The 21,433-nt window shown below is 44.6% G+C and overlaps 1 protein-coding gene across 1 annotated transcript in view; it reads left to right on the forward strand.

The window, feature by feature from the left end:
• The window catches only part of PDE6D (phosphodiesterase 6D), a 51,867-nt gene extending 40,205 nt beyond the window's left edge, over positions 1-11,662 (forward strand). The window contains exons 2-5 of the mRNA XM_049614695.1: positions 7,535-7,623; positions 8,232-8,357; positions 9,082-9,187; positions 11,077-11,662. Coding sequence (XP_049470652.1) covers positions 7,535-7,623; positions 8,232-8,357; positions 9,082-9,187; positions 11,077-11,158 — 403 coding nt within the window. The 3' untranslated portion in view covers positions 11,159-11,662. The remainder of the gene's footprint in view (positions 1-7,534; positions 7,624-8,231; positions 8,358-9,081; positions 9,188-11,076) is intronic.
• Positions 11,663-21,433: the final 9,771 nt, after the last annotated feature.

Here is a 21,433-nt window from a genome sequence, read left to right on the forward strand (position 1 = left end):
AAAAAAAAAAAAAGAAGAAGAAGAAGAATAGTTTGAAATCAGATATATGGAGAGACCTGGATCAGTCTGTGAGGATCCTTTGAAGGTCTTTGACCAGGAAAGTAATACAGCAAAGGTGAAGTGGTATTTAGTCTCCTCTCAGGGGAAATGGAGATAGCACAGACTGCTCAGGGGAAGCCAGGTTGTGGTCAGGGTTGGCATGGGGGCACAGAAGGAGGGGGGCCAACTTAGGAGGCAGCAAATCTAGATTCAGAGATCACTGTAGACTGAGTGGTCCCAAGAGTGTGGGGGTGTGAAGAGTAAGGGCAAGAGCACTCAGGTGACATCGTGAGCAGAAGACACTAGCGTGTTGAAGAAAGGAGACTTATGGCTGGAACGTGGCAACTGGGGAACTTGCAAACCATGGAAAGGACTTGAGTTTTGTTTTTAAGTGCAAAGGAAAACAAGGGATTGCCGTCTAATTCACAGTTTTTAAGAAACTGCCTTCTCTGAGGAGTATGGATTGAAAGAGGAGGCAAGAATGGAAGCAAGGAAAACCATCAGGAGACTAGGTAGGAGATGATAATGAATTTGTAACAACACTCTGTTCACTAAATGCCCGGGCACTGTTCTAAGCACCTTACATGAACCAACTCATTTAAGTGTGCTGTCCAGTTAGCACCCTCTTTCATTCTCAAAAGTACAAGTTTGGATGACAAATTACAGGAATCTATGAATCAGCCAATTAACATTTTCAGGGAGGCAGTCAACCTACCCATCAATTTCAAATCATTGTATGAAAGCCACTAACCAAGACAACTCTACAATACACGATTCAAGCAGGAAAAACTAGAATCTCATCTCTGAACTTCTTCCTTATTGTTCCCATCTGTTCTGGGCCTGTCTCTTGGTTATCAGTTACATGTGGGCATTTCTATTTGTCTCTTTCTCAGTATCTTTTTTCTTTCACTCCATCTGTTGTGTATGCCTCTCTGCGTGTTTATGTGTTCTGTGTTTCTTTCCTCTTTCCCCTTTTTGCCTTCCCCATTCCTCCTCTCTCCTTCTCCCCCTCCCCTAATCTCCCTCTTGTCTCTCCTCTCAACTGGCCAGTGAGGTACTGCCATGTATCTGTTCTGTTTAATATGTAAAAATTGAGGTTGACCATTTCCATTTAAAACTAAGCAAGAGCCAGTACTCATTCCAAAATGCTTCTAGATGATTGTCACTAAATATTTTAAATTCTTTTATCCCAGTTCCTTCATTCACATCTCAAGGAAATTTACCTAGTACCTCATTCACCTGACTAGTTTCTTCCAGCCCCCAAGCCTTCACTTCCCACTCCGCCACCACCTCCCTGGCTGTCTTCTCTACCTCAGGTCTGTCCTCAGCTCCCGCACTGGATCGAAATCATACCAGGTCACAGCTATTTAAAACATAAGAGGACTTATGTAACCTTCTGTGTTGAGCCAAGTGACTCTCACTCTTCCATGTTTATCTTAGTTTATACTTCCTTTTTTACCTTTCCTAAAAGGCTGGACACTTTACCATCTATTGATTTTTTTTTTTTTTTTTTCTGGAGCTTATTGTTTCCAGGCCGAAGCTTATTTTTAAGATGCTCTTACATATGAGAGTGCTACTTTTGTCTGCCTGGTTCCAAATAAGCTACCAGGAACAGCTCTCTGAGAGAGGCTTCCCATAGTAAAGGAGTGTTCCTTTGTGCTCATCTTGGGTATAAATCACCTGGGAGCTTTTAAATGAGAAAAGACCTGGCTGACCCAGAAGGTGGTATTTATAAATAGTCCTCCAGCCCCCCTCCTTAAAGCCTGTCTGCCTAATCCTCTCCTCTCTCAAGATTGGAAGTGACTTGACCTTTGAGTCTTAAAACTCAGGCTCTTTTTCTCTGAAAAATCTAGTTAGCAAAAAGCTGTTAAAAATGTTTTCAGCCAGATGATCAGCCATCAAAGCTTGCCTTTCATTTCCAGCATTTTTAGCCAAATATGCTGCTTCTTTTGAGGACCATCTTTTGTCATTGTTATTATTTTAAGATACCTACCTTAATAATTTTTATTTCTGGGGCACCTGGGTGGCTCAGTCCGTGGAGCTTCCGACTTCAGCTCAGGTCATGATCTCGCTCTTCATGAGTTCAGGCCCCGCATCAGGCTCTGCTCTCAGTTCAGGTTCTGTCTCTCTCTCTCTCTCTCTCTCTCTGCCCCTCCCCCACTTGTGCTCTCTCTCTTTCAAAAGTAGATCAACATTAAATAATAATAATAATATTTATTTATTTTTGCTATTGGGCTGTTATGGATTTGTATTTTTATGATTTATAAAGCTGTTCCCAAATGGCTGCATCTCTGCCATGAATTAAAGAGTATTCCTTTGTACCTCTGACTTACAGAACTTGGAGGGGTTCTAAGCAGCCTCCACCCCAACATCACTGGATGGAACTCTGTATGTATTTCTCTCATTTTGTGTGACTTATTGAGGGTAAAGTGTTACAGGTTTTCTTAGGATTATAAAGTGAAGCACATGACATAGACACTGATAGGTTTCCAGACTAAGGTACACGTAGGAAATGCCTAGTTGTTGAACTAGCCAAAATATTTTTTTAATCTATTTCCCAAAAAGATAATTAAAGTTCTTAAATTGATTATTTATAAAGAGAAGAGGTGCTTATGTTAGGGAGATAAGCCATATATTTTTAGCAGCTTATCTCCCTTGCTATAAAATGGAGGAAGCTTAAATTCACTATCCACTAATTACCGGAGAGAACACTCATTTTCTTTCTATCCTCTAATAGACCGAAGAGTAAGTTCTGGTGCCAGGCTTTTCTTTGCTGACCTGGGCAAGCAGCAATAATGCTTTTTCTGAAAACTGCTAGGTCTGATCTAGCTGTTGCTTTATGAAGGGAGCCCCTGTTCCCAGGCTTTTCTTGCGTTTTGCTAGAAAGCTCCACTTGTGTGTGAGCCTGAAACTTGAAGAATAATTTTAGTATTGTCGTTTAATTGAAGAAAATCTGGTGTCCAACGTAGCTATATTGGTACACGTGTCTATCTGAAGAGAAAGAATGAAAAGCATGTATACGATAGGTTAAATGAGTACCGTGTCTTCTGAAAACCTTGGGCTTAAATGTCTAAGGCAGTTCTGTTTAGATCTGAGCTCAAGAGTGGACTTGCTGGACAGAGCGATAGTATACATTGTTTCGTTTCTCCAGTTGGGGAAGCTTTCTCTCAATACATGGAGACCCCAGAATACATAAGTGTATTTGTAGTAATTGGAATTTTAATACATGATCTAGGGGCATCTGGCTGGCTCAGTTAGTAGACCATTTGACTCTTGATCTTGGGATGATGAGGTCAAGCCCCACATTGGGTGTAGGACCTACTTTAAAAAAAAAACAACAAAGTGATCTAATAAGTATGTATACTTTTGACTTGCTTTTGAATTTAGTTGTTTTAAAAAAAAGTGGAATTTCAGGGATGCCTGGATGGCTCGGTCAGTTAAGCATCCGACTCTTGGTTTTGGCTCAGGTCATGAACTCAGGGTCCCTGAGATCTAGCCCTGTATTGGACTTAGTGCTGACAGCACAGAGCCTACTTGGGACTCTCTCTCTGCCCTTCCCCCCCACCCCCACTATCTCTCACTCTCCTCTCCAAATAAACATATAAACATTAGAAATAAAGTGGAATTTCAAAATATGAAGCAGGGAAGAGAACACCACATAGGTGTATAAGAGCAGCAGTATCTGATGATACAATGAGCATACAAGGAGACGTGGTTAGGATTGCACACACCGAGAGGAGAGTAGCACAGCAGTGGTAGGTTCATGTGGGAGGGTGGGGGTATAGTGCACAGGCAAATGGAGGGCCCAGGAGGCTTGGGTACCCCTCACATTCAAGGCACTCTACTGGATAACCCCTGGCTACCTTTTGTGACTTCTCTCTTACCACAGCAAAACCTAGAAAGAATCTCTCCAGAGGGTTAAATGTACCATTACGTGCATAGTGATGCTAACCAGCTGTGCCGCTTGGGGTTCAACACCGCAAGCTGCCCAAACAGTGGGAAAGGCCAAAGGCTCCCTGGGGTTTCAGAACTGACTGGCAGTCGGACCAGAACCTGCGGCAACAGCCACACGGCAGGAAAGGTTGGCTTAGCACTACCTGCTGCCCCGTTCTGAAGAACGGCCGCCTTTTCCTCAAACCCTTGTGTGACTGGGCCCTCGAACTGGTGCCCAGGCGTCCAAGCCTAGGCCATGTGCTTGCCTCCCGCTGTTCCAGGCTCCAGAGAGAAGGATTTGGGTCTGCTAGTTACAGTACCGCCGAGCAGTGGCTGTCTCCCACGAGGGCATGGAGGCTGCAGGGTGCTGTTGGGAAGAGGGTTTGGTTGCTAGACGGCAGAAAGAGAAAACACAAGACCTGCAAACGAAACCCTATCACCTGTATTTAGCTGAAGCTCAGTCTCTTTACAAATATGAACGATTTTTCTCAGACTTAGCCTCTATGGATAGATAATATTAATTTTCTTTTTCTGTAATTATTTGTCCATTGTTAAAAAAAACACAACACCTCAGGACTATCTTCGTAAGTTTAGTCCATCTTTGTCACAGTTGTGTGTGTGCGTTGCTCAGTGTCCTAGTTCTACCTGGTTTTGCATGATGAGCAGAGTTCTGTGCCCTCTGACTCCTGTTTTCTACTCCCCGGAGAAAACTGTTTTCAATTTCTGGCTGATTTATTTGGTATTTGTCTTCATATTTCTGAGTTGCACACTGTGGCTGTGTCTTAGTGTTTCCATTTTAGACATTGTTTATCAACTTCCCACTCTGGAAAATGAGTTTTACTCTTTCCCAGCACTTCTGCCTGAGCACACATACATGCTCTCCTTCCCCCAGCCTCATGGGATAGCGGTATTGGGTCCACAGCCTGTGTCTTTATTATTATGACTATGTGAACATTTTTGCGATGAAGCCGTGTAGTCAACTATAACTACTCTTTTCTTCCAATACTACCTTTGGTTTTTCCCTGGTGATAATTACTGTCTTGGTTTTTTATTTATTTGCTTAGATTTTCTGTGCTTCTCACAAACTTAACCCCCAAATCTCCCCTAATTGTAGGAATCTTCCCATATAAACACATCAGATATTCAATGAATTTCTTAATCTCTCCCTAGGCATTCTTTTTTTTTTTTTTTTACACGTATATTTATTTTTGAGAGGGGAGAGTCAGAGCATGAGTGGGGGAGGGGCAGAGAGAGAGAGACACACAGAATCCGAAGCAGGCTCCAGTCTCCGAGCTGTCAGCACAGAGCCCAACGCAGGGCTTGAACCCATGAACCATGAGATCATGACCTGAGCCAAAGTCAGATGCTTTACGACTGAGCCACCCAGGCACCCCTCTCCCTAAGCATTCTGACCTGTTCTTGTCTGGACCCTTGACCAGTTGCCCTCCAGACCCACTGAGGAGCTGTTGTTCTGGGGTCTCTTTCACAATCATTTGAGGACCTTCACCTGTACCTTGTTTCAGATCCCTTGCTTCCTGGATTCAATATTGTTCTCTTCCTTAGTCTTCACCTGTTAGTTTGAAATAGCGTATTACCATTAGTTTCTTGAGAAAGTAAATCTTTTTTTAGTTCCAGGAATTTCCCTGAGAATTTTAAAGTCACTGCTTCATTTTTTTTTTTACTCTATCCTTCAGAGTCCCTGTTGAAAAATGTAATTCATTCTGATTCTTTTTTTCCCATTCTGATTCTGACCTTTTATGTGACAGCTTGTTTTCCCTCTGAAAGCTTCTCTCTAACATTGATGTTCTGCAGATTCTCTCTGATGTGACTTGGGCACTTGCTGGACCCTTTCAATCTGGGACATTTTTGTGAATTAACTCATTCATGACTTTCTCTTGGTCTTTCTCTTCTGTCTTTCTTGAACTGCTGTTATTTAGATGTTGGACCTCTTAGACTGATACCCAGTTTTTGTATCTTTACTCTCCTGTGTTCTATCATTGTGGCTTTTTATTTTTCTTTCTGAAAGAGTTCCTCAACTTTGTCTTCCAACCCTTACATTGAGTTGTTTGGTTCTGCTATCAAAATGTGTATTTTTCTGGGGCACCTGGGTGGCTTGAAGTTGAAGTCAGACACTTCAACTCAGGTCATGATCTTGTGGTTTGTGAATTCAATCTCCATGTCGAGCTCTCTGCTGTCAGTGCAGAGCCCGCTCCGGATCCTCTTTCTCCCTCTCTTTGCCCTTCCCCCACTCATGCTTTCTCTCTGTCTCTCTCAAAAAGAAACATTTTTAAATGTGAATGAATAAACAAAATATTTTTTTCTAACATTATTTCTAACATTTTTCTGAATGTTCTTTTTTTTATTGCTATTTATTACTGACTCATTTATTGTATGATGAACAATACAGAAACTAGAAAATATAATTACTTGAAGGCATTTTATGACAAAAAGAGATTGTCAATCGACTAGCCTCAAAATTTGTAAGCTTGGGGTGCCTGGGTAGCTCAGTTGGTTAAGGGTCTGGCTCTGTTTCGGCTCAGGTCATGATCTCACGGTTCGTGAGTTCTAGCCTGTGCTTGGGATTCTCTCTCTCTCTCCATCCCTCCAGTGCTCTCTCTCGCGCGCTCTCTTTCAAAATAAATAAATTAAAAAAAAAATTGTAAGCTTGAGCCAGAGAAAATCACCAAAATATACAAAATTCTATTGTATATAATTTTTAGCGACCATAAGGGTTATGTTATCTCTGGCCGTTTTGTTTGTTTTTAATGTATCTTTTTAAAAGTTTGTATCTTCCTGTATATTCTCTTTTTTCCTCTGAGTTGCTTTTTTCTCCCTATTTTGGTCTATCTTTCATAGTAAATGCTTTCCTCAATTTCTGGTGATCCTTGGCTATTTTCTGATATTTAAGAGCAGGCCACTAAACAGGTGCGTGAGAGCTCTGGACTTGTGAGTAAAACTTACGGGCTGTGAGCCTCACTGTGGGGTGGGGTGGTCTGCGTGTGTACTGGTATACCTGTCTTATCTTTTTCTTTAGGTCTGTTTATTTATTTATTGAGACCACACAAGCAGGGGAGAAGGGCAGGGAGAGAAGGTGCAGAGAGAGAACGAATCTCGAGCAAGTTCTACGCTTCGTGCGAAGCTCAGTCCCACCATCCCAGGATTGTGACCTGAGCTGAAATCAAGAGTCAGACCCTTAACTGACTGAGCCACTCAGGCACCCCTCTTTAGGTCTTTTATCTTGGCTGGTCTGATTCTGTTGGAAATCTTCTAACTTTGCACTATTTATTTTCTACCACTTTCTTGCAATTTCTAGGTGTATATGGCCTTTGGTTCTTATGCTGTAGATAAAAATATCTCCACTGGGTCTCTGCTAAAATCTTTCTTTAGATGTCCTTTAGACCCTCCTGTACTCTTATTTGCTTCCATGGCACTTAGCAGATAGGCCAACTTGCTAAACAGTAAACAGGAGTCAGTAGGAACAGATCTGAGAGCTAGAACACATCTAGAGTACCAAGTAAGAGTCACTTTCAGCGCACTATTTTTCCTTAGTATATTTGATCAGAAATTGGATGAACCTCCGGGATGCTGAGACAGGGAAGATACTATGGCAAGGAACAGAAGACCTGTCAGTCCCCGGTGTGGAGCATGAAGGTACTCTCCAACCCTTTATCTGCACAGGGCTCTCGTGTTTCGGGAGCAGGGCCCAAGCATCAGGGAGCTGAATTAATGCAGACCCTAATGGGGGGCAAGCCCCTGCAGGCACAGCACATGTTGTTGGACTTCCTAGTTCCTTTCCTATCGTTCTTTCTCTCACTTCCCAAAGTCCACTTTGTGCTGAAATTTTAGCATCAGAACATACCTAAAGATACAAACCAAGATCTCAACTTTGTTGTTTTTTTTTCCAAAAGAAAATTTGCCTTTTTATCCCCCTGAAATAAAAGAAAAACTAAGGGGTTAAAACTAACAGAACACAGTAGAGAAGGTGCCTGTTCAGCCCACTTCCTGATGACAGCAGCTAGGGAAGGCCCTTAGATGCACTGTATCTTGTGTTTCTTGATGATCTTTCAGTCAGATGCACTTGACCAATTGGGGACCTCTGCCTAAATTAAAAAGTATAATTCTGTTACCAAGGCATCCTCTGAAATTTAACATAGATAATGTGTTCTCTAAATCAGCTCTAAAAAGCTCCCAGAAACTTGAAGCACCATAGTATGTGATTTTCGTTGAGGGTGGCTTCAATATTTCTTTTTCTTTACCAGCCCGTGTTCCCAAGAAAATCCTCAAGTGCAAGGCAGTGTCTCGAGAATTGAACTTCTCTTCAGCGGAGCAAATGGAAAAATTCCGCCTGGAGCAAAAAGTTTACTTCAAAGGGCAATGCCTAGAAGGTATTCTGTGGCCTTTGTGCCTAGAAGCCACACTTAGGGTGACAGGGAAAAAAAGGCAAGATCCAGGGAACTAAAGCACTGCTTTGGTAACATTCATTTCGCAACTCAATTTGTGATAGGATTCCCACACCCCGCGAGACTGGGGGCCCCCAGCAAAAAGAAACAAAAACAAAGCTGATGACAAGGGGCACTGAGCCCAAAAAAAGGGTTTCTGACCCTGGTGGGCCTGGGGTTGGTGTCTACTTTGTCACTGGTGAATTGTAACGAGGTCACGAGGAAGCAGCCGATTGGGGCCTGGTACGGCGCTCTCCATACAGTCTCAGGCAGATCTGACTGGCAAGGCCACTCTGCACTGATTTTCTAACCATGGACTGTAAGAGTGCACGTATGTATGTTAGAGCCGAGATTCCAAGTAGAAGGCCTATTCTGTCCTTCTCTTTATCATTTACCTATTGCCTACTTCTAAGAAAGCCTTGCTTATGCTGTATCTGCCCACTGGTCCTAGTGCTTTAGACCCTGGAGCATAGGCAGCAAGCCTCTGGTGGGTTCAGAGGACAGCCTGAGGGGGCTTCCATGTCCTTTCTTATGGCTCTGGCTCCAGAGGTTTCTGACGGCTGCATTTATGGTTCTTGGGGTAAGAAGAGGCTCACTCCAAAGGGGGGCGGACAAAAAGTCCTGAGACTGTCTGGGACGCCCACTTACCCACTTTTCCTTCTTCCTTCAGAATGGTTCTTCGAGTTTGGCTTTGTGATCCCTAACTCCACAAACACCTGGCAGTCCCTGATAGAGGCAGCGCCTGAGTCCCAGATGATGCCTGCCAGCGTGCTAACGTGAGTGAGCAGACCACAGGGATTGTGGAGTGTGTCTAGAAGCAGGCGTTCCAGGCAGTGGGGGGACTGGTCAGCAGGCAACCTGGGTTGAAAATAAGGGTAAAGAGTATCCAGAGATAGTCAGATTTACAGGTTACTGACTTCTGTCATATGAAAAAGATAGTGTGATCAAATGGAAAAAATACACAACTTTAGGTTAGACTAAACAACTTTAGATTTAGACTAAATTCCTGATTAACCCTGACTAGCTGTGCAATCTTGGACAATACCTCTGGCCTTATTTTTCTCCTCTCTAAACATAGAATTAATAATTCTGTCTCACAGAGGTGTAGTCAGGACAAAATGAGATGATATGGAAGGACACTGGCATGTGCTATATATTAAATCTAGGCTACTTTGCTCACTTTCCTGACTACCAAACGTCTGATACTCTGTACGTTTCTTGAATAGCCTTTAATGGAGTCTGTCAAAGGTCTAATTTTGTTTTAGAGGATAATCTTTGGTTACAGTTTTTCAGAGACTAGCTTACCACTTTTAATAGCTATGCTTCCTGCTCAAAGAATCATTAGTTTGTCCTTTGTCCAAAACCACTGTCAGTAACAACCCACTTACCATTCTCTCTTGGAAAAAGGTATTAGTCTTTCAAAGGTTTTAGTAATACTGTGTTGTAGTGGGTTATTCACACAGATAATCGTGTAATATTGGATTGTCCCTTTAAACAGATCCTTGATGAAAGCCACACTGAATATAGAGGTTGTTTATAAGTCCTTAACAGATTTTTAATTACAATAGTAGGTGTTTTTATATTCTATTAGCCATTTAAATCTTGAGTTTCTTATGTACCTACTTTATAATTAATTACCAGCAAAAATGTATCTGCTGGCTATTAATTACGCCGGAAAAGTACAGGGTAGTATATAGAAGGGCGTTTTTTATATTTTATTAGCCTTCATTTGACTCCTCCTTGACCAGGCCCAATTTTTTTCAGGTACTAAAACCAGTAAGTATATGATGACATATCTAGGTTATTTCAGTCATATTTTACTTTTTGGAACCTAAAATCAGTTCCTCTGTTGCCCTTAACTTGGTTCAAGAGTGCTTTGGTTTGGAAACACTGAGATACCCACCAAGAAAAATGAAATTCCACTCTGTGCAGCGATACAGGTGTATCATTTGGGGTTCTTTGGCTGCAAGCCATAGAAACTGACTCCAGCTAATAGGACAGAGAGCTGAAAGGTGTGGGGTGTCCTGAGACCTGGGCAGCTCAAAAGATGCAGATGGCAGGAATCCGTGGATGATTTCCTTCAGGAGCAGCCATAGGAAGTATCCTGCTCTAGGGAGAGAGTCTGACTGGCCCAAATTATGTCCTATGCCCACCTCTTTGCCAGGTGAAGCGGGGGCTACTTGACTGACACAGACTGAAGATGGTGTGGGTCCCCAAAAGAAGAGCAGAGTGCTATTACCCAAAGTGATGAGAACAGATGCAGGAAAGGCCAACCCTCAGCTGTCCACCACAGTAGGTGTTGTAGGGAAAGATACGACCCCTGAGGCCTGCAGGTGTCCAGGCGTATCAAAAAGTCAGTTATTTTAAAAAAAAAAAAAAAAAGTCACATTTTATAAGCACCCCTGTGTGCAAAGTCCTCTACTAAGGGCTTTATATATATCAAGGATTAAGATATGCTCTCTCTTCTGTTTTCTGAACTTGCAGAAAGTTAAATGTCACATTAAGACTTCTAACCCCATTTAGACATAGATTTTAGTGTCCCCAAGCCAAGGTTCTAGGTGGGTGCATGTCCTTGAGCCCAGCAGACCCAAACTGAAACCACTTTGTGAGAATGAAATCTGTTGCCTAACACATTCACTCTTTTGCCCTCTTTTCTTACTTATAGTGGGAATGTTATCATAGAGACAAAGTTTTTTGACGACGATCTTCTTGTAAGCACATCCAGAGTGAGACTTTTCTACGTTTGAGAGAAGAATGTGTGTGCATTTCAAGAATTTGGGGTTTTGGGGGGAAAGGAGGAAACTGTTTACTTTTTTCCTCCACACATTTGGTTTTTGACACTTTCACCCCTAATTCCCTCTATGGCAAAACCCACCTGCAGCCACCAGGGGACCGGTTCTGTGTAGGTAACCAGATGGCTGTTTCCTCCCAAGCTGCCATCTTCCACTGACCAGACTAAACTCCCAACCCCAGACCAGGGTAGAAGGCGAGCCTTGAGTCCTTCCCACGGTGACACAGGGACAAACGCTTACCACGAGAGTGGATGCTCTTCCCACCCCCTCCCTGCCTCCTCCTTGGGCCCTGCAGGCAACACATCTTCCTTTGGCCCCTGGTTTTGGAAAAATTCATATTCCTGACTTATGTTTAGTTTTTTTCCTACCATTTCTATTTCATACATTCTCATACATCTAACTTGTAAAATAGACTGATATTATTATTACATAATGAATTAAAACATATGAATTAAAATATTCCTACAGTCTTTAGCATGGCACTGCTTTCATCTCTACTTTTTCTGGAACGTGAACTCGGCCCCATGATGGGAAGAAAGACATTTATCAGACCGTAGGATCACCACTATGTTTTACTCCAGAGATCGACTGATAGATCTTGCGGTTCCTGTTGCTTCAGTTGCTGCTTTCCAAGAATGTTACAACGTACCCAGACAAGACCCATGACCTTAACATTTGTCTTTTAGACATGATATTTAGTGGTTCTCTTCCAGAACATAGATGCGCCCGTTGTTTGTTTGTTGTTAACTTTTTTCATACCTTTATGATGTACATTTGTTCAAGAGATTTCCTTGGCAGAGTAGGGACTCTTATATTCCTACGTGAGAGAACAGAGGTTACAAAATGGAGAAAAAAAATCCCCTTCGAGTCATGTGGAGAACGATGGGAATGCACCTGGGATGGGCTGGGGTGCTGGGAGGCCTCAAAACCCAGTCAAATGGTGGTGTGACCGGTGTGGTGTGGGAGAGAGCGATCATATCTGCAGTGCCTGCAAGTCCGACATGAGAGAGAGAAGGGATCTTTTTTAGGAACTTACTCTGACCTCCCAGTAGCTTTCACTATCCTTTATAAAATACCAACAATTAAAAGTTTTGCGGTTCCCACAGTAGTAAGGTCTGAGGCCAGAGGGAGGAGACTACACCAAGAGATGGGCCCTCTGTGGTGTAGCCCCTGCTCCCAGATTCCTCCTCTCCTTCTGTCTGTTGCCGAAGGGTCTGTTTGCATCTGTGGATGGGAAGAGAAGTACATTTTTAGTAGACTATTGCCCTCTTTCAGTGGTAATTCTATTCTTCACATTAGGGCTGTTGTCTTCAAAAGCCAATTTTTAAATTCCAAGGTTGGATTAAAACAACAACAACAAAGTTCAATGAATCCAGGTTTCCTTTTACTTTCTGGAAATACCATCTCTTTTCTCAGAGTGAGAGCTCGTCTCCTTTCCTTTTCCTAAACTGTATCTGCTCCCCATCAAGGAAGGCTCTCAGGGGACTGGACACCTCCCGGTGGAGAAAAGACCATCCCAGGGAAGCTTCTCCACCTGCTTAGAGCCTCCTTCACTGTCAGGGACACACTTCTTTGCCAGCTGCTCTTAGAAAAAAAGTTACAGCCCAGTCCTCCTTAGACTCTTACCATCTCCTCAGGCAACAGTGCGTATGCTCAGGCAATGTGGATCATCTTATCGTGAAACAACTAAGGCCAAAAAAGTGTGTACTCCAGGGACAGTGTGATAGAGGGACCGTGCAGGAGGGACCGGAGCAGGCCCAGAGGGGGGCTGCAGCTGTGGTGGACTAGGAGAAGGGGGGAGGAGCACGGGCAGCGGGGAGCACAAGCAGAAGGAGAGGACAGAGCTGCGGGGACGAGGCCCTTGTAGGTTCAAGTCCGCCTTGGTAGAGTGGGTGCAGATCCGAATGCCTGCAGAGCTGGGCCGTCCGTGGGTACATCGAAGGCCACAGAACGTTATGAAAGAGAGCATACAGCCCAGGCATAGCACAGCGTACAGCCACTCGTTCTCAAACATTTACAAGTACCTGCCAGAGACTCTGATTCAGTAGGCGCGGGGCCTAGAAATCCACCTGTTAGAACACCCCAGGTGATTCTGATGCAGGTGGTCTGTGGACCATACTTTGAGAAGTACTGGTGGAGACATTGAGGAAAAGTTAGAGAAGGAAACATGTACAGCCACACAGGTGGCTGTAAGATAAACTAAAGTCTCCGGGCAGCATGCTTGATGAACAAAGGGCGCTCCCAGTTCGGACTTGTGCAGGCAGAGGGTCAGCATTCAGATGCTGCGGGCAATCAAGAGGACCCGAAGAGTCTGCGTAGGTAGGGGAGGAGAAGACAGATGACCTTGGAGAAAGCTATGGGAGAACTTAGAAGACCCTTTCAAACATAGATTTCTATGTAGAAAACTCTGATTGAGGTTCGCTGCGTTCCTTGCCAGTGTTTTTGGACTTCTGTGGCGGGCATGTGGTGAAGCACTGAGTCTGGCCCCAGTTGGGCAAAAGCAGGGGTTGCAGGCAGTCAAGTCCACCAAAGGCCACGTTAGGTCACACTTATACTCTTACTATATATGCGTGTGTGAGGCACAGGCCTGCCTTTCACGTGCCTCTAGTAGAGGGACGTGACAGGAAGAAGTGCCTGCCATAAGGGAAGCACGGGTGAATTTAAAGGAAGAAGAGATCGGGGCGCCTGGCTGGCTCAGTCGGAAGAGCGTGCAACTCCTGATCTCGAGGTTGTGAGTTTGAGCCCCTTAAAACAAATACAACTTTAGGGGCGCCTGGGTGGCTCGGTCGGTTGGGCGTCCGACTTCGGCTCGGGTCACGATCTCGCGGTCTGTGAGTTCGAGCCCCGCTTCGGGCTCTGTGCTGACAGCTCAGAGCCTGGAGCCTGCTTCGGATTCTATGTCTCCCTCTCTCTCTCTGACCCTCTCCCATTCATGCTCTCTCTCTGTCTCAAAAATAAACGTTAAAAAATTTTTTTTAAAAAACAACTTTAAAAGAAATGAAGGAGAGGTAAAAAAAAATAAATGAATAAGATGAAAATTTAAAAAGGAAGAAGAGATGACACACAATTCAGAAAAATCAGCAAAGCCCTCTTCTCCGAGTCCTTCAGTTCTTAACCTCAAAATGTATTCAAGTCACCCTAAAAACCAAGTTTTTAAAAATAACGTTTTCCCTCAGTCCTGCTGCATCCTTCTCTTTCTCTGCAGATGCAAACTCCTTGGAATTGTCTCCACTCCTTCTTTCCACTCCCTGCCTCTCATTCACTCCTCAGCCACTGCTGTCTGTCTCTGGCCCCGGCCTCCTCTCCTCCAGTGCATACTCGAACGCCACTGATCCACTGCCCCCTTCTGGTCCTTCCTGTTCTGTCTCCTGCCTTTAATCCTTTTGACATCTGGAGATTCTTCTGGATTCTGGGAGCCCCTTTTCTGGGAGTTCAGCTCCTTTCAGACTCTTCATTTGCTTCCAACCACCTTGTCCCTAAAATGTTTGTTAGTGGATTTTTTTTTCTTTTCTTTTCCTTTCTTTTCTTTTCTCTTGTTTTCTTTCTTTCTTTTTTAGCTCTTGAATATCGAGAATATACAATATGAATATACAATATGCAAACCCTTTAAGCATTATACATTCACTCCACGCATATGTATCGAGCACTTTTTATATACCAACCACTGTTCTAAATGGTGGAGGTACTTGCTGGACAAGACTAGAGAAGTCCCTACCATTAGATTCTAATGAGAGGAGACAGGAAGCAAATAATTTCAGATAGTGATCAATGCTCTGAAGAAATAGGACAGTGCAGTGGCAGCATCAGTCTGGTGTGAAAAGGAACAGAAGACGGCGTTCAGCTTTTGACCACCAAAACAGGCTGGATGAGTCCCCAGCGAGCCAACAGCCTTTGACAGCCAGGCTTTTACTCGAAAAGATGTTTTAAGTCCCCTAAACTATCAACAAAGCAAGAACCCGGTATGCTACCCACGATTCTCTAATTTACTACAAGGGACTCCTCCTTGTGAGAGGCATGAACCGGCCCCATGCAGCCTGGTGCAGGGTGGAGAGGAGAACTGAGGAGAAAATGGGCCACAGAGGTCCCTGCTTTCCTTCACCACCACCCCCCAGGCTCGGGTGGGACTGGCAGGCAGAAACATCTGCCCGGGTGCAGGGAAGGAGGAGAACTTCAGAGCTGATGACCACTCCCTGCAGGTTAGTGGGGAGAATGGGCCGCCCCACAATTCAGACCAGCCTGTTGACCAGCTTTACAGACATCTTTTCCAGCCCTGCTCCCCGTGCTGTGGTTCCTACAACCACCTGGGCCTGTGGGGCCAACTGCATTGCCTCCCCTTCTGATTTATCCTTCGCATCACGGCCAAAAAGAGCCCCAAAATGTGCATCTGGTTGCCAATCCCTCTGTATTGAATGGTTTATTTTTAGAATTTCTTGCTGGTGAGCAGGCAATTGTTTTGGCAGCTTTCAAAATACACTGTTAAAATAGTCCTCACAGTGAAGACATAATCTGCTTAGCGGTTTTTTTGGTGCTTTTATTGGGTCTGAAACTAGCATCTTTGGCTGTAGTTTTGAATAAAACAGAGGGGTGAAGTGGAATGGAGTGAAAAGTAGAGATTTGGTTCCCAAACTGTGCACCGAGGCACCCCAGGGCACTTCAGCAAATTCACAAGGGTGCCAAAGGATATTTTAATTTTCAAAGGAAATGCAACAATTTGGGACATATGTTGTACACCGGTCACTATGAACTAAGGCAGTTCGGTTTCAACATCACATTACACCACGCTACATTCTTTTTGAGGAGGTATCTTTAAGAAACCGAGTTTTGGGAAGTTTGGGTGATAAGTAAGCACCCCTTAAAAATCAATGTGAATAGGAAATGAGGGTGGTTGTGTCCAATCTGATTCCAAAGTTTGAGAAGCTGTGCGGTGCTCAGCAGGCACATAGCCCATCAGTAAGTCATTGTGATTACAAATAAAATAAAAGTATTTTTTCTCGCAATTTATGTGGCTTTTCTTTTTCCCAGATAATATGACAGCTACTAACTAGGTTAGGATATAAATATTTAATATACTACATAATAAAGAGAAGTGTTGTTTATTTTGGTTTAGTTGCATTATGAAAAAACTACTGACACGCTAAGGATGCTGTGAACAGAGGAAGTTTAAGGACTTTCTAGTAAAAGCCCTTAGGTGTTTTGTTGTTGTTGTTTTAAGATTTATTTTCGAGTAATTTCCACACCCAGTGTGAGGCTCAGACTCACCGCTCTGAGATCAAAGAGTCACATTCTCTACCAACAGCCAGCCAGGTGCCCTAAGCCTTTAGTTTAACATATGCTTTTCAGGGAGCTCAGTGGGTTAAGCGTCTGACTTCCACTCAGGTCATGATCTCGCAGTTCGTGAGTTCCAGCCCCATGTCGGGCTCTGTGCTGACAGCTCAGAGCCTGGAGCCTGCTTCAAATTCTGTGTCTCCCTCTCTCTCTGCTCCTCCCCTGATCATGTTCTGTCTCTGTCTCTCTCACACAAAAATAAATAAACATTAAGGAAAAAAAATCTCTAAAAAAATATGTCTTTCAGGAGCACCTGGCTGGCTCAGTCGGTAGAGTATGCAACTCTTGATCTTGGGGTCATTAGTTTGAGCCCAACATCAGGTGTAGAGATTACTTAAAATAAAATGAAATCCACCTTTCAGATGGCTAGAGACACATGCACATAAAACCTTCAATGGCAGCTAGCAAAACTGGGTATTGACCACCCCCTCCCCACCCCATCTCCCGAACTCAGACAGCTCTTGGTTCCATGGAATGCTTTTGAATTCTTGTACTTATTAGAGGAAATGTTTTCAAGGGAAAAGAAGGCATTTATTCAAATTTCTTAGAGTGGCTTTTTAAGTGACTTGATTTATTCAAATCATCCTCCAAATAGCTCTTCTCAATTATAAGAGGATAAGCAAGATTATTATCACATGAATGTTTTATGTATAATTATTTTCATCTGGGGCTAACATATGTGTATTAAAGCCATACAATATGGTATTTGAATATTTTATGGTGCACAGGGAACCCCTATGTCATCAGGGGTTCTATTTACAGAACTTGGAATTTCATTCCACTTTTTTATGTTGTTAGAGATTGATAATGGTCATTTCTTTTCTTTCATGGTATATTATTGGCCACATATATACTGTTTACTCAGGGCTCAGCCCTTAGTCAGGATTGGGATCCAAATCCCTTCTTCTGGCAGATTGTCTAATTGTTACCCTCTTTTAATTGGCTTGTATTCAGCGATGATCAGCAATACATTTGGTACAATTAGGTTAAGGTTTTTCTTGAGGGGTTTACATCTACTTAAAAGTAGACACTTTATTTATTTTGAGAGAGTGCACGAGCACACGTGCATGTGAGTGGGGGAGGGGCAGAGAGTGAGGGAGAGAGAGAATCCCAAGCAGGCCCTGCATTGCCAGTGCAAGTCCAACGTGGGGCTGGAACCCACGAACCGGGAGATCGTGACCTGAGCCAAAAGCAAGAGTCGGAGGCTTAACCAACTGAACCACCCAGGCACCCCAAAAGTAGACACCTTATATGATATTCGGGTGGTTTTATGGCCACAGTGATCCTCAAACATTTCCAGGCTCAGATGATATCATTCTGGCACAGAATTCTGAGACCTCACTGTGGATTTGGTGGCGTTTTGAAGAAGACACACAATCATTTGCTGAAAAAAACCTTGCCCCTGCCCACAGGCACCTCCTTGGCCTCCTTGCAGAGGCAAGTGGCCACTGGGAGTGCCACATCTAAAAAATGTCATGGCATTACAGGAGACGAACCGTTTATAATTTTTTTTAATGTTTATCTATTTTTGAGACAGAGAGAGAGACAGAGCATGAGTGGGGGGAGGGGCAGAGAGAGAGGGAGACACAGAATCCAAAACAGGATTCAGGCTCTGAGCTGTCAGCACAGAGCCCCACACGGGGCTCGAATTCTGGAATGGCGAGATCATGACCTAGGCCAAAGTCAGACACTTAACCAACTGAGCCATCCAGGCGCCCCACAAGAGACTACCATTTAAAAGCTAAGTCATTGTTTGTGATTTTGGCAAGCCCCTGAGCAGACCAGGAAAATAATATAAAGCCCGCCTACCTAATAATGGGACTCATTTAATGCCAAGGTCTTTAAAATGCATCCAGGGGCGCCTGGGTGGCTCAGTCGGTTAAGCGTCCGACTTCGGCTCAGGTCACTATCTCGTGTTTCATGAGCTCAAGCCCCGCATCGGGCTCTGTGCTGACAGCTCAGAGCCTGGAGCCTGCTTCAGATTCTGTGTCTCCCCCTCTCTCTGCCCTTCCCCTGCTTGTGCTCTCTGTCTCTCAAAAAATGAGTAAATGTTAAAAAAAAATTTTTTAATAAATCAATAAAATGAAATGCGTCCAGACCACACTGTCTCCAAGGAAAGAAATGAGCATCTCCTGGAGAGAGATATTTACTGAGAGGTTGACCAGTAGAGAGGCCAGCGGCCCCTCAAAGCTGGCTAGGGACAATGTTGACAAAGGGGTCGGAATTGTAGAATCCACTGTCACCTCCCCCCTGGTGCTGGAACCCATCCAGCCTCAGTATCTTCAAGACTAGATGTCTGCCCATCATCAGTCTCCAACAGGCCACAGCCCCCAGCTCTAGTGGGACATTGTGGGGAGATTGGTGAGAAGGACCCAGAGAATACCTGTGGGAAGTGGTAGTGATTTTCCTAGGGTACAGAATGGAGTTGCAGATGAATTCCTAAGACAAAAGAATATGTGCACCTTTTTCTTAAATTTGATATACAGGGTCAAATGCTTTCCAGAAAGATTTGTACCACTTTCCACTTTTTGCTCCACCCAAACCTACTGATACCAACCACCTCTTGGGCCGTGTTGACAAGGGTCACAGGGCCCCAGACTACCGGCAGCTGAGAGAGCCTGCATGAGGCCCATGCAGGGTTCTGTGAGCCAGACTATGGAACCAGCTCCCAAAGGAATCCTTTCCTATCATCTGTTTAGTTCAGCAAACATTCCCTGAACCCTGGTGGGGATCCTTGTACAAGGTCAGCTTTTTCTGGACACTAATGTCCTTCAATATGTTAATAGGCTTTCTATTAAAAAAAAAAAATCCAGGTCGAATTTGGAATGAGCTGCACATGTGAAATTTTCCTCTTAGAGACTCCATTGTATATTAAAGACCCAGTGAGACCCTGTTCTGCAGAAAGAAAACCCTTCAACCTTGCTTACGTCAGCACTTTGGCAAACTGGATGGATCTCACCTCTCAGGCACACCTTGGAGCAGAGAAACAATTGGGAGGTGCCAGGCTGCATGAAGACGGGCAGGGCGGGGGGCCTCTCCCCTTATTCAGGAGTCGCACAGCGACTGAGTCCAGTGAGACTGTGTTTGGCTGTGAGGCGTAGGTGGGAAGACTGTAAGTTCAGTGAGTTGCTGGGAGGCCAGAGGACCAGAGAGCACCGACGGCTGGAGAAGAGCGAAAGGGCAACTCCAAGCAGTGGAATTAAAGTGGGCAGCTCGGGTGGCTGGGCCGTGCTCCCCCACCCCCAACCCAGCTGGGAATGAGTCAAGCGGTACTCCGATCCCACTGAGAGATGAACCATGAGCATCGCGGTATCTTCTGAGGTTGACTCACCTCCCTCTGCTCCCCCTCAACCTAGAAAACACACCAGGAAAGCAATGCCCACACCTCTTCGTTCCTCCCTCCTCAAGCTGTCTTTGTTGTTCATGGAGGCCTGGTTGGCTTTGGAGATTGGAGCCTGGAGCCCCCTATTCTCCTGTCTGCTAATATGACTCAGTTACAGACGATGGAAAACCCAACCTTAACCAGCCTAAACTAGGAGGAAATTTACAGACTTGCGTAACTGAAAAGTCCAGAGATTGGTACGGCATTTAGGCACAGCTCAACCCAGAGACTCAAGCAATGTCATCAGAACTTAGAGTTCCTCTGGGCACCCGGGTGGCTCAGTCGGTTGAGCATCTGACTTTGGATCAGGTCATGATCTCGTGGTTTGTGAGTTCTGTGAGTTCGAGTCCCACATCAGTCTGTCAGCACAGAGCCCGCTTCGGGATCCTCTATCACCTTCTCTCTCCACTTCCCCCACTTGCGCTGTCCCAAAAATAAATATAAAAAAAAAAAAAATAGAACTTAGAGTTCCTCTGCCTCTTGGCTCAACTCTGCTTCTATCTGTATGGGCTGCAGTCTCCACCATCGATCTAAGTTCAAGGCTCACCTCCCAGGTCCAAGTTTCTTCCCTTTTCAACAACTCAATAAAAAAATCCCAGATTTTGAGTACCTGGCTGGCTGAGCTGGTGGAGTACGTGACTCTTGATCTCAGAGTCATGAATTCAAGCCCCCTGTTGGGCTAGAGCTTACTTAAAAAACAAACAATCCTAGGGTGCCTGGGTGGCTCAGTCAGCTAAGTGTCTGACTTCAGCACAGGTCATGATCTCACGGTTTGTGAGTTCAAGCCCCACATCGGCTCACTACTGTCAACACAGAGCATGGTTTGGATCCTCTGTCCTCCTCTCTCTGTCCCTCCCCTACTTGTGCTCTCTCTGTCTCTCTCTCTCTCTTAAAAATAAACATTTAGGGGCGCCTGGGTGGTTCAGTCGGTTGGGCGTCCGACTTCGGCTCAGGTCATGATCTTGTGGTCTGTGAGTTCGAGCCCCGCGACGGGCTCTGGGCTGATGGCTCAGAGCCCGGAGCCTGCTTCCGATTCTGTGTCTCCCTCTCTCTCTGCCCCTCCCCCGTTCATGCTCTGTCTCTCTCTGTCTCAAAAATAAATAAACGTTAAAAAAAATAAATAAACATTTAAGGAGTGCCTCAGTAGCTGAGTCGGTTGAGTGTCCGACTCTTGACTTCAGCTCGGGTCATGATCTCAGGGTTGGTGGGTTTGAGCCCCGTGTCCAGCTCTGTGCTGGTGGCACAGCATGGAGCCTGCATGGGATTCTCCTCCCTCTCTCTGACCCTCCCGTGCTCGCTGGCTCTCCCTCTCCCTCTCAAAATAAATAAATGTGCATGAATAAATAAATAAATTATTTTTTGAAAATCCCCAGGCTCACTCCGATTGGACCAGCTAGGGTCATGGGCCAACCCTGAGCCAATCAGGACAGCCAGGGGTTCCTGGGCACTGATTGGTCAAGTACCAAGTCACGTACTCTGCGGTGGGATTTGAGAGTACCCGGGCTGAAGTTCTTTAAGAGGCA

Source organism: Panthera uncia, assembly GCF_023721935.1.
Source record: "Panthera uncia isolate 11264 chromosome C1 unlocalized genomic scaffold, Puncia_PCG_1.0 HiC_scaffold_3, whole genome shotgun sequence".
Classification (NCBI taxonomy): domain Eukaryota; kingdom Metazoa; phylum Chordata; class Mammalia; order Carnivora; family Felidae; genus Panthera; species Panthera uncia.